The sequence below is a fragment of the Somniosus microcephalus genome, chromosome 2, assembly GCF_052327205.1.
Source record: "Somniosus microcephalus isolate GS21.2 chromosome 2, FLI_Smic_1.0, whole genome shotgun sequence".
Lineage (NCBI taxonomy): Eukaryota > Metazoa > Chordata > Chondrichthyes > Squaliformes > Somniosidae > Somniosus > Somniosus microcephalus.
The window spans coordinates 376,348,099-376,366,000 of record NC_140988.1 but is presented as its reverse complement, the minus strand read 5'-3'; the positions used below and the strand labels follow the sequence as shown (position 1 = coordinate 376,366,000).

General features: G+C 53.5%; 1 protein-coding gene across 2 annotated transcripts in view; it reads left to right on the top strand.

Annotated features, from left to right (window-relative positions):
• Window positions 1-17,902, top strand: part of LOC147123781 (coiled-coil domain-containing protein 166-like) — a 68,337-nt gene that overhangs the window by 19,907 nt on the left and 30,528 nt on the right. For both annotated transcript variants that reach the window (XM_085975932.1, XM_085975940.1), the window contains one exon: window positions 8,470-8,646. In XM_085975932.1, coding sequence (XP_085832058.1) covers window positions 8,470-8,646 — 177 coding nt within the window. The remainder of the gene's footprint in view (window positions 1-8,469; window positions 8,647-17,902) is intronic.

Sequence of the window (17,902 nt, the reverse complement as noted above, 5' to 3'; positions counted from 1 at the left end):
GGCAGTGAGGGGGTGGAGAAGGGCAGTGAGGGGGTGGAGAGGGGCAGTGAGAGGGATGGAGAGGGGCAGTGAGCGGTGTGGGGAGGGGCAGTGAGGTGGGTGGGGAGGGGCAGTGAGAGGGGTGGGGAGGGGCAGTGAGGGGTGGGGAGTGGCAGTGAGGGGGGTGGGGAGGGGCAGTGAGGGGGTGGGGAGGGGCAGTGAGGGTGTGGAGGGGGCAGTGAGAGGGGTGGAGAGGGGCAGTGAGGGGGTGTAGAGGGGCAGTGAGGGGGGTGGAGAGGGGCAGTGAGAGGGGTGGGGAGGGGCAGTGAGGGGGGTGGAGAGGGGCAGTGAGAGGGGTGGGGAGGGGCAGTGAGGGGGGTGGATGGGGCAGTGAGAGGGGTGGAGAGGGGCAGTGAGGGGGTGGAGAGGGGCAGTGAGGGGGTGGGGAGGGGCAGTGAGAGGGGTGGGGAGGGGCAGTGAGGGGGTGGCGGGGGCAGTGAGAAGGGTGGGGAGGGGCAGTGAGAGGGGTGGAGAGGGTCAGTGAGGGGGGTGGAGAGGGGCAGTGAGGGGGTGGAGAGGGGCAGTGAGAGGGGTGGAGAGGGGCAGTGAGAGGGGTGGGGAGGGGCAGTGAGAGGGGTGGAGAGGGGCAGTGAGAGGGGTGGGGCGGGGCAGTGAGGGGGTGGGGAGGGGCAGTGAGGGGGTGGAGAGGGGCTGTGAGAGGGGTGGGGAGGGGGCAGTGAGAGGGGTGGGGAGGGGCAGTGACGGGGTGGGGAGGGGCAGTGAGAGGGGTGGAGGGTGGCAGTGAGGGGGGTGGGGAGGGGCAGTGAGCGGGGTGGGGAGGGGCAGTGAGGGGGGTGGGGAGGGGCAGTGAGAGGGGTGGAGAGAGGCAGTGAGGGGGTGGAGAGGGGCAGTGAGCGGGGTGGGGAGGGGCAGTGAGGGGGGTGGGGAGGGGCAGTGAGAGGGGTGGGGAGGGGCAGTGAGAGGGTGGGGAGGGGCAGTGAGGGGTGGGGAGGGGCAGTGAGGGGGGTGGGGAGGGGCAGTGAGAGGGGTGGGGAGGGGCAGTGAGGGGGTGGGGAGGGGCAGTGAGGGGGGTGGGGAGGGGCAGTGAGAGGGATGGGGAGGGGCAGTGAGGGAGTGGGGAGGGGCAGTGAGGGGGTGGGGGAGGGGCAGTGAGAGGGGTGGAGGGGGCAGTGAGGGGAGTGGGGAGGGGCAGTGAGGGGGGTGGAGAGGGGCAGTGAGGGGGTGGGGAGGGGCAGTGAGGAGGTGGGGAGGGGCAGTGAGGGGGTGGAGAGGGGCAGTGAGAGAGGTGGAGAGGGGCAGTGAGACGGTGGAGAGGGGTGGAGAGGAGCAGTGAGAGGGTGGAGAGGGGCAGTGAGGGGGGTGGAGAGGGGCAGTGAGGGGGGTGGGGAGGGCCCTAAACAGACAATACAACATGGCTGATTACCTGACCAGGGTAAAGGATAGCAAACTGAGAAAAACCTTGACAATGTACAGACTTAGTGAACATAGCCTGGCGATCAAAAAAGGTAGACACAGGCAGACCCGGCTACCAAGAGAGGACAGGATATGCTCTCACTGCAGTCAGGGAGTGGTGGAGACAGAGATGCACTTCCTCACAGCTTGTAGAAAATATCAAGGCATAAGGGAGAATTTCTACCCAAAATTCACAAAAATATGCCCGGAATTCAGAAATTTGAATGACGACCAAAAACTCCCATACCTACTAGGGGAAGAGAGAAGTTGTGTAACCTTAGCGGCACACTATGTTACAGCATGCCATAAACAGAGGGACAACCACTAAATATAAGAAAAGAGTATATACAAATTATATGAATGTATATTTATACACTCAGGGATATATCTGTTTATACACTGTATGGATAGATCTGTATTTTTGTGTACAAACATGAATGTTTTTCGATGCTTTGGCAACATAAGATGTACCTTGTCATGCCAATAAAGCGATTTGAATTGAATTGAATTGAATTGAGAGGGGTGGAGAGGGGGCAGTGAGGGGGGTGGAGAGGGGCAGTGAGGTGGGTGGAGAGGGGCAGTGAGTGGGGTGGGGAGGGGCAGTGAGGGGGGTGGGGAGGGGCAGTGAGAGGGGGTGGAGAGGGGCGGTGAGGGGGGTGGGGAGGGGCAGTGAGAGGGGTGGAGAGGGGCAGTGAGGGGGGTGGAGAGGGGCAGTGAGGGGGGGTGGAGAGGGGCAGTGAGAGAGGTGGAGAGGGGCAGTGAGAGGGGTGGAGAGGGGGAGTGAGAGGGGTGGAGAGGGGCAGAGAGGGGGAGTGAGAGGGGTGGAGAGGGGCAGAGAGGGGGAGTGAGAGGGGTGGAGAGGGGCAGTGAGAGGGGTGGAGAGGGGCAGTGAGGGGGGTTGGGAGGGGCAGTGAGAGGGGTGGAGAGGGGCAGTGAGATGGGTGGAGAGGGGCAGTGAGGGGGTGGAGAGGGGCAGTGAGGGGGGTTGGGAGGGGCAGTGAGAGGGGTGGAGAGGGGCAGTGAGATGGGTGGAGAGGGGCAGTGAGAGGGGTGGAGAGGGGCAGTGAGAGGGGTAAGAACATAACATTTAGGGGCATGCCCCGCCATTCAGTAAGATCATGGCTGATCTTTGACCTCAACTCCACTTTCCCGCCCGATCCCCATATCACTTGATTCCATTAGTGCCAAAAAATCTATCGATCTCAGCCTTGAATATCCTCAACGACTGAGCCTCCACAGCCCTCTGGGGTAGAGAATTCCAAAGATTCACAACCCTCTGAGTGAAGAAATTTCTCCTCATCTCAGTCCTAAATGCCTCCTGGTTCTAGACTCTCCAGGAAGGGGGAAACAGCCTCTCAGCATCTATCCTGTCAAGCCCTTTAAGAATCTTGTATGTTTTAATGAGATCACCTCTCATTCTTCTAAACTCCAGAGAGTATCGGCCCATTCTACACAATCTCTCCTCATAGGACAACCCTCTCATCCCAGGAATCAATCTAGTGGACTTTCATTGCATCTCTCTAAGGCAAATATAGCCTTCCTTAGATAAGGAGACCAAAATTGTACACAGTAAATGGAGCTGAGGTGCAGATCAGCCATGATCGAACTGAATGGTGGTACAGGCCCGACAGGCTGAATGGCCTCCTCCTGTTCCTGTGCTGGGGTCACACACACACGGCCCCTTGGGTGAGCCACTGGAAGGTGCCTGTAGAACCAGACCACAGTGAGAGTCAGGGTGGCCAGGGGAAGGAGGGAAAACAAACTGTACAGAGAAAAATAAAAATAAATAATACACAATTCAACTCAACTCATACACAAATCACTAAAAGTAGCAGCGCAGGTTAACAAGGCCATTAAAAAAGCAAACCAGGCACTAGGATTCATTTCTGGAGGGATAGAACTGAAAAGTAGGGAAGTTATGCTAAACCTGTATCGAAGCTTGGTTAGACCACACTCGGAGTACTGCGTACAGTTCTGGTCGCCATATTATAAAAAGGATATAGAGGCACTGGAGAGGGTGCAGAGAAGATTTACAAGGATGATACCAGAAATGCGAGGCTATACCTATCAGGAAAGGATGAACAGGCTGGGTCTCCTTTCTCTTGAAACGAGAAGGCTGAGGGGTGACCTAATAGAGGTCTTTAAAATTATGAAAGTTTTTGATAGAGTGGATACAGAGAGAATGTTTCCACTTGTGGGGAAGAGCAAAACTAGAGGCCATCAATATAAGACAGTCACCAAGAAATCAAATAGGGAATTTAGGAGAAACTTCTTTACCCAGAGAGCGGTGAGAATGTGGAACTCGCTACCACAGGGAGTGGTTGAAGTGAATAGTATAGATGCGTTTAAGGGGTGATGCGCCATCAATGACTCAAAAGACTGAGGTTAAGCGAGTAACAACCAGGCTTTTATTAACTAAAGAATGAAGGTCTAGTCTCGAGTGGTCGACCCGTCCAGAATACTAAGGGACTGGGAGGTAGTCACTTATATACCTGGAATAGTGGGAGGAGTCAGCCGAGGCATGTCCAGACCTGTACCTAGTGGAATACACATACACATACAGACAGGTATAACAGTGGTTTACCACATTCACCCCTTGTTTAAAAATGAGTCCGGCGGGGTGAAGTGTATTTAAAAGTTTGTGTATTGGAGTCTCTCCGGAGGTCTTGTCTGCCGCCGTGATTGACGTGGCGACGGCAGGGGTGGTGGAGCTTCCGGCGTCGCGTCCCGTGTAGGCTGGGGCACTGGAATGTAGTCCTCATGGGTGACGGTCCAAGGCGAGCCGGCTGCTGGGGTTGGATATCGGGTCGTGGGGGGGGGTGGTAATGGGTAGTGGGTTACAGCGGTCCCCGAGGGTGTCGTGGGGGGGGTGGTAATGGGTAGTGGGTTACAGCGGTCCCCGAGGGTGCGAGGTCTCGTATGGAGACTGTGTCCTCCTGCCCGTCCGGGTACGCAATGTAAGCGTACTGGGGGTTGGCGTGGAGGAGGTCGACCCTCTCGACCAGGGGGTCCGTTTTATTGGTCCTCACGTGTCTTCTCAGTAGTACCGGCCCTGGGGACGTCAGCCATGGCGGTAACGCTGTCCCCGATGTGGACTTCCTTGGGAAGACAAACATTTTCTCGTGAGGGGTGGCATTGGTGGCAGTGCAGAGCAGTGACCGAATCGAGTGGAGCGCATCGGGTAGCACCTCCTGCCAGCGGGAGGTCGGAAGGCCCCTCGACTTTAAGGCTAGTAGGGCGGCCTTCCAAACTGTTGCATTCTCTCTTTCCACCTGTCCGTTCCCCCGGGGGTTGTAACTGGTGGTCCTGCTTGTGGCTATACCCCTAGCGAGCAGGTACTGGCGGAGTTCGTCGCTCATAAACGATGAGCCCCGGTCGCTATGGATATAGCTGGGGAAACTGAACAGGGTGAAGAGGCTGTTCAGACATTTAATGACCGTGGCACTGGTCATGTCCGGGCAGGGGATAGCGAACGGGAAATGGGAGTACTCGTCAATGATGTTGAGGAAGTACACATTGCGGTCGGAGGAGGGGAGAGGCCCTTTAAAATCGACGCTCAGGCGTTCGAAAGGGCGAGTGGCTTTTATCAGGTGGGCTCTGTCTGGTCTATAAAAGTGCGGTTTGCACTCAGCGCAGACTTGGCAGTTCTTGGTCATGGTCCTGACCTCCTCAATGGAGTAAGGCAGGTTGCGGGCCTTGATGAAGTGGAAGAACCTGGTGACCCCCGGGTGGCAGAGGTCATTGTGGAGGGCCCTCAGCCTATCGATCTGCGCGCTGGCGCAGGTGCCACGCGATAGGGCATCTGGGGGTTCATTGAGCTTCCCAGGCCGGTACAAGATCTCGTAATTGTAGGTGGAAAGTTCGATTCTCCACCTCAAGATCTTGTCATTTTTGATTTTGCCCCTCTGCTTGTTGTTGAACATAAAAGCAACTGAACGCTGGTCAGTGAGCAGGGTAAATAGTTTTCCGGCCAGGTAGTGCCTCCAATAACGCACAGCCTCCACAATAGCCTGGGCCTCCTTCTCGACCGCGGAGTGTCTGGTCTCCGGGCCCTGGAGGGTTCGTGAGAAGAATGCCACAGGTCTCCCCGCCTGATTAAGGGTGGCGGCCAGAGCGAAGTCGGACGCATCGCTTTCCACCTGGAAGGGGATGGATTCGTCCACTGCGTGCATGGTGGCTTTGGCAATGTCCTCCTTGATACGGTGGAAGGCCGAGCGGGCCTCTGCCATCAGGGGAAAAGAGGTGGATTTGATCAGCGGACAGGCTTTGTCTGCATAGTAGGGGACCCACTGGGCGTAGTAGGAAAAAAACCCTAGGCACCTCTTCAGAGCTTTTAGGCAGTGGGGCAGTGGGAGTTCCATAAGGGGACGCATCCGGTCCGGGTCGGGACCGATGACCCCATGTTCCACAACACAGCCAAGGATGGCGAGGCGGTCTGTGCGGAATATGCACTTCTCCTTGTTATATGTCAGGTTCAGGAGTTGGGCGGTGCGGAGGAATTTCTCGAGGTTTGCGTCATGGTCCTGCAAGTCATGGCCGCAGATGGTCACATTGTCTAGGTAAGGGAAAGTGGCCTGCAGCGCGTTTTGATCGACCATCCGGTCCATCTCCCTTTGGAAGACGGAGACCCCGTTGGTAACGCCAAAGGGAACCCTAAGGAAGTGATAGAGGCGGCCGTTTGCCTCAAAAGCAGTATACTGGCGGTCTTCGGGGCGGATGGGGAGCTGGTGGTACGCTGATTTCAGGTCAATGGTCGAAAAGACGCGGTACTGCGCGATCTGGTTGACCATGTCAGCTATGCGGGGGAGTGGGTAGGCGTCCAGCAGGGTGTAGCAGTTTATTGTTTGGCTGTAGTCGATGACCAGGCGTTGTTTCTCGCCGGTCTTAACGACCACCACCTGGGCTCGCCAGGGGCTGGAGCTGCCCTCAATAATCCCCTCCTTCAGGAGCCGCTCCACTTCGGTTTTGATGAAAACCCTGTCCCCGGCACTGTATCGCCTGCTCTTTGTGGCGATGGGCTTACAGTCGGGGGTGAGGTTAGCAAACAGTGGGGGGGGTGGGACTCTGAGTGTGGAGAGGTTGCATCTGGTGCGCGGCGGGCAATTTGGAGGCTGCTGGCTGCGGACTGTGAGTGGGGGGAGGGGGCCACCGTACGCCATCGTAACGCTTTTGAGGTGGCACTGGAAATCCAACCCCAGTAGAACGGCAGCGCAAAGTTGGGGCAGGACCAGGAGTTTAAAATTATTGAACACAGTCCCGTCTACTACTAGTGTCACCACGCAGTAGCCGCCAATGTCCGCTGACTGGGACTCGGCGGCCATAGAAATCCGCTGGTGCGCAGGCAGGACTGGGAGAGAGCAACGCCGCACCGTGTCGGGGTGGATGAAGCTCTCTGTGCTCCCGGAGTCAAAAAGGCAGTTTATTGCATGGCCGTTTACCTTAACGTCCATTTTGGACCGAGCTAGTTGGTGCGGTCTCGTTTGGTCCAGCATAACAGAGGCCAGCATAGGGGTCGGTGTGTCGCTGCGGGTATCAGATGGGGGGGGGTTGGCGGCCTGCTGCGTCCCGGCTGGTGTCCAAGATGGCGGCGTCCATGATTCCCATGTGGCTGGAGTCGTCCAAGATGGCTGCTGCTGCGGTGGTTCGCACATGGCTGGGGAGGCCCAAGATGGCGGCCCGCACGGCCCACACGCGGCGCTGTTGGGGGCCCAAGATGGCGGCTCGCACGGCCCACACGCGGCGCTGCTGGCATTCGGGGTGGCTTTGGCCTTGCAGACGCTAGCGTAGTGTCCCTTTTTCCCGCAGCCCGAGCAGGTCGCATTCTTCGCCGGGCAGCGCGCTCTGGGGTGTTTGGCCTGGCCACAGAAGTAGCATTTCTGGCCTTGGGATACTGCTGTCTGGCTTTGGGACACTGCTGCGGTGGTTGGGCCGTTGTTGGGCTGTGGCTGGGGTGGCACGGTGCTATGGGGCTGTCCTACCGTGTCCCAGGTTGTCGTTCCCCGCGGCGTCCACGGTGCAGAGGAGTAGGCATCCATGCCCCGGTAGGCTGCGTCCAGCGTTAGTGCGATTTCGGAGGCTTTGTCGAGGGTGAGGTCACTCTGCTCCAGCAGTCGCTGTCGGGTGTAGTTGGACCTGTGGCCCGCTACGAAGGCATCCCGGATCAGTTCCTCCGTGTACTTAGTGGGCGTTACCGCTTTACACCCACAGGCCTGGCCAAGCACGGACAGTGCTTGGAGGTATTCCTCAGTCGATTCCCCAGGTTGTTGCTTGCGACTCCCCAGGAGGTGCCTGGCGTAAACTTTGTTCACAGGGCGCGTGTACTGGGTCTTGAGGAGCTGGAGGGCGGCTGTGTACGAGGTCGCGTCCCGGATGACTGAGTACACTCGGTGGTTCACCTTGGAGATCAGGACAGACAGTTTGTTCGCATCCGTTACGACCGCAGTGGAGGCAGTCAGGAATGCCTCGAAGCACATGAGCCAGTGAGCAAACTTGGTGGAAGCGTCCGCTTCCCGACTGTCCAGGTCCAGGCATGCTGGTGTGAGGATCTTCTCCATTATAAAAAATTTAGTTAATAAAATTGATGCGCCATCAATTACTCAAAAGACTGAGGTTAAGCGAGTAACAACCAGGCTTTTATTAACTAAAGAATGAAGGTCTAGTCTCGAGTGGTCGACCCGTCCAGAATACTAAGGGACTGGGAGGTAGTAACTTATATACCTGGAATAGTGGGAGGAGTCAGCTGAGGCATGTCCAGACCTGTACCTAGTGGAATACACATACACATACAGACAGGTATAACAGTGGTTTACCACAAGGGGAGGCTGGACAAGCATATGAGGGAGAAGGGAATCGAGGGTTATGCTGATAGAGTTAGATGAGGAAAGACGGGAGGAGGTTCGAGTGGAGCATAAACAATGGCATGGACTGGTTGGGCCGAAGGGCCAGTTTCTGTGCTGTGTATCCCATGTAATCCTGTGTGATAGTGAAACAAATTGTTTTGCGCCTCCCCCCCGTCAGGAGCTGCGGCATGAACAGTTGGCCAGGATCAGCGAGCTGGACAAGGAGGTGATGGACGCGCGGGCCAAGCACACACAGAGCCTGTACGACATCAAAGCCAACTTCAACAAGGAGAAGGCGGACTACAAACAGAGCGCCAGGAAGATGGTGAAATTGCTGGAGAAGGAGGCGAACAGGGTGAGCAAGCAAGGGCTCGGGATTTCAAACTCGGAGACCGCACTGCAAGTGATGAAGAAATAAAGCAGCCGGCAAACAGTCAGGCGTTTGTACGTGGGGAGCGTTTATCAGTGTAATTATTCCTGTCATCTTCCCTTCACCCTCTCCCCCGCCCACCCCGTCTCCCCTCCCCTGCCCACCCCCTCCCTCCCCCACAGTTTTCTCCCCTCATTCTAGCTCAGTCACCATTTCGTCACCTGCGGGCCCAGTGTGTGTGTGTGTGTGTGTGTGTGTTGTCAGGCTATTCAACCTTAGAGGGCATTGCAACCGAGCCTGATACGTCTGCGCGTATAAAGCCTTGCAGCAGCGGTCTGGTGCCATCAACTGATCTTTCATTCCCCTGCCCTCCCCTCACCTCAGCCCGCGCCTGAGCCCAGCGGTGCTGTGGACGACTCTAGTTCCTGGCTGAGACGAGCCAGCTCAGCCACAGGCCGGGGATGGAGCCTGGGCCTTTCCTGCTCAGTGTGTGGGTCGGTAGCACACGGGGCTGAGCTCGGCAAACTAAAATTGGGTCGGGCCATTATTCAGCGTCCCCGGCAGCTGGACAAAGCAGGCGTTCGGCCTGTTTCCCTGTTCAGCGATGAGCGGGGGGGCGGTGCTCAGGATTCTGCAACCTAAGCAGCGGCCGCCAACTAAAGGTAAATCCCCTCCCCACCTTTCCTTTTCCTGGCACTTGCCTGAAATTCGTTGCTGCTAAAGGGCGAGCTGCCTGGATTATTTAGAGGAAGCCAGATGCCCAATTTCAGGCCGGCTGGTTCGGGCCTCCCGATTCGGACGTGCATCGTGGCCACAGAGCCGCCTTTCCGCCCGAAACCAGACGCCAACGGATTTCCATCCCATAGAATCATTGGAAATTTAAGCACAGGAGATCATTTGGTCTGTGTTCCCCACTACAGCTCTCCAGTCTAAGCCCATGTCCCCGCTCTTTCCCTGTACCCAGTCGGAAGTAGCTTGGTCCGGGTGCCTCCTGGTGCTAACGGATTCCATATTAATACACAGAAATACAGTGAAGTTACAACACAGAAAACAGGCCATTCGGCCTAACCAGCCCACGCCGGCGTTAACCCTCCACGCGAGCAAACCGTCCTAATCACATTTACCCGCCCTTGTTCCCATATGCCTTCAATCACTTTTCCATCATCCCCCTCTCCAATCTTCTTGAATGTTGACATCGTTTTTGCCTCAACCACTAACCCTGGGAGTAAATGCCACAGCCTCACAACTCTCTGTTATTATCAAGTTTTTCCTGCCCTCTGTTCTAAGGCCTAGAAATTAGGCTGCTTAACCGCCACCCGTTTGCGCCGCTACCCTCGCGAAAAATGGTGGCCGCCACTCTAGCGCCCTTCTCTGGCGTGGGACTTGGCGGCCGCCAAAATGGTGAGGGCCTTAGTGCTGCCGATAGCAGCACTGGCCCTAGAGATGTAAATGAAGAGATCGTGACGTCAGTCGGCGTCCAGCGTCGACTTAACGTCACCTCTGTGAACTTGGACCTTGGCGCTGAGTTTAGCGCTGGGTCCTAAGCTCACTCTGAAAAGCGAGCGCTCAGCAGACTGACAGAGACACAGGGCTGGATTTTGCCATTGTGGGCGGGCTGGGGCGTGTCAGGTGGCATTCGTGTCAGGACCCCGGCTCCTAAGTGAAGTGGGGAAAAAGTGGGATTTTCCCCTAATTGGGCAATTGATTTCCTGCGTGTGGGAACCCCTGGCCCAATGAGTCTTTTCATACAGAAGGTTGCCTCCGATGACGTCATCAATGCTGCTGGCTTTAAGGCCTGCAAGCAGCCTTGCTTCTTCTGGAGACTGCAAACTTTATGGCCATTATTGTAAGGAATTCATTGATTGACTATGTCCACCAGTAGGCCAAAGTGTGCTCCACACTTCGATGAGCCATCCTTCCAAGCTTTGGTGGAGGGTGCAAGATCTAATAAGGAGGTGCTCTTCCCTTCCTCAGGGAGAAAAAAGCCTCCCCAGCAGACTAAAGCTGTGTGGCTGCAAGTGGCCCAGGAGGTCAACTCCATCTCGATGAGCCGCAGAACCTGGCTGCAGTGCAGGAAGAGGTTTCATGACCTTCTCTGCACAGGAAAAGTGAGTATGACTTTCCCATCACCCTCAATCTGATCCCCATCGCCTCTCCTCACCAGCCCTCTGCTTTGGCAACCTTTCCTCCACATCCCACTTGACTCTTACATCCCTGCACCCTTACCCATTCCCTCTCTCTCTATGGTCACATTCACTTAACTATTCGATCATGCAGCCCTCACACTCCCTATCACTGTGATGCAATGACAACAACAACTTACAAACCACAGGGAGGGCCCTTTGTCTCCTTCTAAGCATCTATGCTATGGATTCTCTACACTCACTCCTTCATTCTCACTCAAACTCCACTTGTGTCCCTCATTGCAGGAAAAGAGAGCCCACAATAAGAGGGAAAGAGCCATGACAGGAGGAGGGCCACCCTCAGTAGCCCAGCTCACCGCCTGGGAGGAGGCGGCTCTGGAAATCGCCGGGATCGAGAACGATTCCCAAGTGGGGGACGGACAGACGGGCGCATCACAGCAAGCTGGTGACAGAATAGTTTGGCATCTCATTGACATTGCATGAGTCACTGATAATGATTCTGATGCTCTAACAGATTGACTTATGATCATCTGCACAATTCTATGTGCATCAACCTTTACCTCACATCTCTAACTCTCCTTTACTCCCCCACAGGACCATCGAGAGCCCCCGTCCCCAGGAGGAAGAGCCTGAGCCTCCAGACTCCGCAGAGGAAGCTGCAACCTCTGAGGGTGCAGCGTCAGCAGAATTCAGCGCACCCAGCACCAGCGCAGACACCCACATCTCGGTGGGACTTTCGGGACATAGAGTAGTATTGTCACCTGGTGTATCACAGCTCACAAGTGAGCATCAGCGGATGGTGGAGACAGGGACAGCAGTGGAGAGTCCTCGTCGGAGGGCGCAGGACTCTGCCAGCTCAGCTCAGCTGCATGTCTCTGGGTCCATCCAGAAGGAGAGCGGTGCTGGAACTCCAGGAACAGGTGCAGGAGTCTCTGGCAGGTTTTGTCTCCAGGGTCGCTGCGAATGTGGAGCAAATGGAGGAGTCCATCGCGAACATCAGCAGAGCCTTTGTGGAGACATTGGCGCATGAACGCATCACCACGGAAAGGATGGCAACCTCCGTGGAAGGGATGGCTACCTCCGTGGTAAGGCTGGCTACCATAGAGGAGCGGATGGCTACGGTAGAGGAGAGGATGGCTATGGCCATGGAGGAGCTTGGTCGCCAGGGTCTTGAAAACATGGTCATTGTTCAGAATAGAATGACATCTCTTGAGGAGCGATGGTCAGCCATTGAGCATACAAACCAGACCTTCATGGAAGTTCTCTGGAGTAGGACTTCCAGTGTAGAAACTGGTCCTTATGGCCCCCCTGCAGTGCAGCAAGGTGCTGTCAAGCCACTTGCTAGCTCTGAAATGGGGCTGACCTATGAGAGGGATGTTGGTGGCAGACATCAAGGAAGTGGGGGCTCCCTTCCAAGCGCTCACACTTCCATGCCACTGCAGAGCCCTCGGTCAGAGCCCCACCAGAGTCCACACCCAGCTGAGATCGGCGTCTCAGCCCCTGCACAGCCGCAGGAGCAGCAGACTGTTGACGAGCCCTCACAGGTTCGCAACCCCAGAGGACGCCCGTCAAAGGTGTCGAGACAGGAGCAGCAAGAAAGTGAGCAAGGGGCCTCCACATCTGCTGAAGCCACAGGGGAAGCACCACATAGGAGCACACATAAGAGGAAGATAAAGCACAAGTAGTCACAAGGGTAGTCACTTGGGTGTTGTGATGTATTGTTTTTTGACCAGCCTTGTCATGGTATCATAAACAGATTTGATGGCAAACTGTTGAAGTTGTGGCCTGTGTCATTTCGCAAATGGGACTTCCACATTGAGGGCTTAGGGCGACTTGCAATTGTCATTATGGTGGTCAGAGTAATAGGAATCCGCAGGTTCTTCTCCATTGTCGATGGTCTGGTAAGAAGGTACGAGGCAAAAGTGTTTGATTGTGCCGGCTAAGCAAATCTGGCCAACATGAGTGCGTCCCTTGCATCCCGGCCAGCAATGTGGTCGCGCACTGGCGCCTTCTGGCCTGTGCAGCTTCAGGTGGGTGAGCAGCAGCTTGGCGCTCCTGTTGATGTTCCTGTTGTTGCTGCTGCTGTTGGTGCTACTGTTGCTCATGGTTCTGCTGCTGCCACGGCTGGTCTTTATCTGAATCTGATTTCCAGGAGGAAACGAAATAAATGGTTCCCATGCTTCTGGTATATGCCTCAGTTGTGGAGATGCCGGTGTTGGACTGGGGTGGACAAATGTAAGAAGTCACACAACACCAGGTTATAGTCCAACAGTTTTATTTGAAATCACAAGCTTTCGGAGCGCTGCTCCTTCATCAGGTGAAGTGGAGAGATGCCTATAGACACAGATTATGCAGATGCTGGGGTCTTTTGTTTTTCATACAGACCCCAGCATCTGCAACATTTTACCCCTTGTGACCCCACCTCATTGTTCTTTGATGTAATGTTTTCCTGACTGACCTGTTTGGACACCATTCACACCTTTGATTGCTGTGATTATCTCTCTGCCGAGGTGTGATAAATGGCAGTTAGAAAGATTACCTGTAATCATCTTGCATTATTCTCTGACTATATAATCTGTGTCTATAGGCATCTCTCCACTTCACCTGATGAAGGAGCAGCGCTCCGAAAGCTTGTGATTTCAAATAAAACTGTTGGACTATAACCTGGTGTTGTGTGACTTCTTACATTTATGCCTCAGTTGAGGAAGCACTTAGTCAAGGTGGGGAGAGGGGTTTCCTAAGAGGTCACACTGGAGATGGGTGTCAGGCTCCAAACTTCCACAACAATGGGTATACCTGTTAAAAGTTCCCCCAGACCTGAGACAACAAAGTTCTGCCACCTGCAAATGATCATTGGTGAAAACTCCTTTTTAATAGTGGAGCTGCAGCTGTTAGTAAGCAATCCAATTGTGAGGCCGCCAGGATTAACTGGCATGTTCCAGAGGAGGCGTGTAGGATGGGGAAAATGTCTAAAAATCAGGAAGGCCTCTCAAAATGGGATTATAGAGGCAATTAAGTGGTTGTTAAGGGCTTTAAGGGCCTATCCCGCCTCTTGGAGGCAGGATGGAAATGGGGCCTGAAAACACGAATGTGGGAAAATTGCTCGGAGGCGGGATGGAGGCAGGATCAGGCCTGGCCGTCATTCTTTGCGATTTTGACAACTTACATGCCTCCAAACCCGCCTCCTCGGGCCTGGTAAAATCGAGCCCGCTGTCAACACTTCTTAAAGGGACACACACATCTTTCAGGTAAGTTTGCATTTAAGCTTTTGGACTGGATTTTAATTTTATTTAAGTAGTGGCTTGGTGCAATACATGTTAACAGTTTTTAAAGTGCTCAGAGTGTGCTGCTGGATGCTTGCAAGGTGTCGGATGGTAAAGGAAGGCCTCTGAGAAGTCAGAAAATGTTGGAAATTCTCAGCAGGTTAGGCAACATCCGTGGAGAAAGAAACAGTTCACGTCTCAGGTCGAGATGCTGCCTGACCTGCTGAGTATTTCCAACATTTTATGCTTTTATTTCATATTTACAGCATCCGCTCACAGAGGGAAGAGGAAGATGCAGAAGGAAGAATGCAACCCAGACAGCCCCTTCCTGGCCGGAATATCCAGGATGGAATCATCCGCCTGCGATACCAGTGACCACAACCCCAATTCCCCTTTCAACATTTGTCCCACACCTTACCTTCCCTCTGTTACTGACCATCACAGCATCCTCTTGGCCACAATGCTGCAATAAAAGCCACCACAAAACAAAGTTTTTCAATCCAACTTTATACATCTATCCCTCCAATATGACATAAAGAAATCAACTCATCACCCTTATGCATTCCCTTAGTGACTGTCTTGTGTGTGCCTTTGCCTATCCTACACAGTGCTACACCAGTGGCTGCAGTATGGTTGGTTGAAACATAGAGATAGGAACAGGAGTAGGCCATTCGGCCCTTCGAGCCTGCTCCGCCATTCAATGAGATCATGGCTGATCTTCGTCTGAGATCTTAGCTGATCTTACCAGTTCAGTACCCCGTCCCCGCCTTTTCTCCGTAACCCTTAATCCCCTTAGCCTTCAGAAATATATCCAATTCTCTCTTGAAAATATTTATTGAATTAGCCTTCACAGCCCTCTGTGGCAGGGAATTCCACAGGCTCACCACTCTTTGAGTGAAGAAATTCTTCCTCATCTCTGTTTTAAATGATTTGCCCGCTATTTTTAGACTGTGGCCCCTGGTTCTGTGCTCCCCTGCCATTGGAAACATTCTCTCTGAATTCAGCCTGTCCAGGCCTGCCATAATTTTATATGTTTCGATGAGATCCCCTCTCAATCTTCTAAACTCCAGTGAGTACAAGCCCAAACTATTCAATCTCTCCTCGTAGGTCATTCCCGCCATTCCAGGTATCAGCCTGGTGAATCGCCGCTGCACTCTTTCCATGGCAAGAACATCCTTCCGCAGATGGGGCGACCAAAACTGTACACAATACTCCAGATGCGGTCTCACCAGCACCTTGTACAGCTGTAGTAAGGTATCCCTATTCCTATACTCGAACCCCCTTGATATGAAGGCCAACATACCATTTGCCTTCTTAATCGCCTGTTGCACCTGCATGCTCTCCTTCAGTGACTGGTGCACAAGAACACCCAGATCCCTCTGCACTTCCCCATCTCCCAATCTATTGCCATTTAGATAATAATCTACCCTCCTGTTTTTACCCCCAAAGTGGATAACCTCGCATTTATCCACATTATAGTGCATCTGCCACGTATCCGCCCATTCCCCCAACCTGTCCAAATCGCACTGTAGCCTCCTGACATCCTCATCAGAGCCCACCCCTCCTCCTAGTTTAGTGTCGTCAGCGAATTTGGAAATATTGCATCCAATTCCCTGATCCAGATCATTTATATATATTGTGAACAGCTGGGGTCCCAGGACAGATCCTTGCGGCACCCCGCTGGTCACTGCCTGCCACTCCGAAAACGAGCCGTTTATTCCAACTCTCTGTTTTCTATCCGCCAGCCAGTTCTCTATCCACGTTAATACTTTGCCCCCAATCCCATGAGCCTTAATTTTGCATGATAATCTTTTGTGTGGAACCTTATCGAAGGCTTTCTGGAAGTCAAGGTACACCACATCCACTGGCTCTCCCCCATCTATTTTACCAGTTACTTCCTCAAAAAATTCCAGCAGATTAGTCAAACACGATTTACCCTTTGTAAATCCATGTTGACTCTGTCCGATCCTTTCCCCATTTGTCAAGTGCTCCGCTATTTTATCCTTAATAATGGACTCTAGCATTTTGCCCACAACCGATGTAAGGCTTACTGGTCTATAATTCCCTGCTTTCTCTCTACCCCCCTTTTTAAATATTGGGGTAACATTAGCTACCCTCCAATCCACGGGTACTGTTCCCGAGTCAATGGAGTTCCGGAAGATGATCCTTAGAGCATCTGCTATCTCCAGGGCCACCTCCTTAAGTACCCTAGGATGTAGTTTATCAGGCCCCGGGGATTTGTCGGCCTTCAGTCCCCTCAACTTACCCAACACCATATCCCTAGAGATACTAATTTCTGTCAGCTCCTCCCTCTCATTAGTCCCTATGTTTGCCGATATTCCTGGGAGGTTATTTGTGTCCTCCTTTGTGAATACAGAACCAAAGTATGAGTTTAATTGGTCTGCCATTTCCTTATTCTCCATTATATATTCTCCCGAATCGGACTGCAAGGGACCGACTTGGGATTTTACCAGTCTTTTCCTCCTGATATACCGATAAAAGCTTTTGCAGTCTGTCTTTATGTTTGCTGCAAGTTTACTTTCGTATTCTATTTTCCCCTTCCTGATTAATCCCTTTGTCCTCTTTTGCTGTATCCTGTACTGCCCCCAATCTTCCGGTCTGGTGCTTTTTTTTGCCAGTTGATATGCCCTTTTTTTTGATTTTATGCTGTCCCTAATTTCCCTCGTTATCCACGGTTGAGCCACCTTTTTAGGTTTATTTTTATGCCAAACCGGTATAAACATGTTCTGGAATTCTTCCATTCTATCTTTGAATGCTTGCCATTGTCTATCCACTGTCAATCCCCCCAGAAACACCACCCAATCAATCTTACCCAATTCCCGTCTCATACCCTCGTAGTTCCCTTTATTTAAGTTCTGGACCTTAGTCTCTGATTCAATGAAGGCTGCTGACTTTCAGTAGGGAAGACTGCAGATGGTCTTGCAGGTCGACCTTGAGGAGCTGGTGGCTAGGACTGAAATCGAATGACGGTGTTTCTTCTTCCCTCTCTTCTCCCTCTCCTTGGTCAACCAGTGGCTGGGCAGGCTGCATTTCTTGGGTGTGTGAAATGAGGAAGGCAAACGGTGGAGTTGTGAGGGGAAGGCGGGAAAGCAAGAGGTGCATGCCGGAAGGAGGATAACATATGAGGTTACCAGCATCTTGTATTCTTTCAGCCCTCAGCCCTGCCGCTGGCCAAGGGCTCAGCCATGCCCCTGCCAAGAATGGCCAGCACCACCTCCTCCAAGGGGGTGAGCTGAAACTAGGAATGGGAGGTGTGCCTCGTGTTTGGTACAGATTGTTGGTAGGTGAATGATTGGCTGGGGGTCGTGCAGTGTGTGAGGCTAGTGGTGCAGTCGGTAGTAGACGGCTCTTGAAGATGCATTCACTGACCTTGACCGCTGGTCTGAGGCCATAAAGCTTCTTTGGGCACTGGAGGCAGATCGTGGGGGCGACACTGCTGGTAGTGACAGCCTCGGTGATATGGTCCCACATCGTTCTTTCTGGAGGGCAGTGTTGACCCCCTGTACAAAGCTGGAGTGCTGCGTGTGAGACCCTGGGTGCCCCTTCCCGGGCTGGCTGATCCATTTGTGTTAGTGCTGAAGCACTTTTCCCATTTCATTTTAGGTGTGAAAGGGAATTCAACTTTAAGAGCTGAAGACTCCCATTTGGAATTTCTTTTTAAATTTTTTTCAGAAGGCAGTTGAGCTCCAAGGGCTAAAAACTGCCTATTTTTACATGATTTTAATTTTTTTCAATTCAGAAGGCAGTTCCCCTTTAAGGGACCGCGCTGCTTTCTAAAATGACAGCCTTACTTTCAGAGAAGGCTGTTCTTGC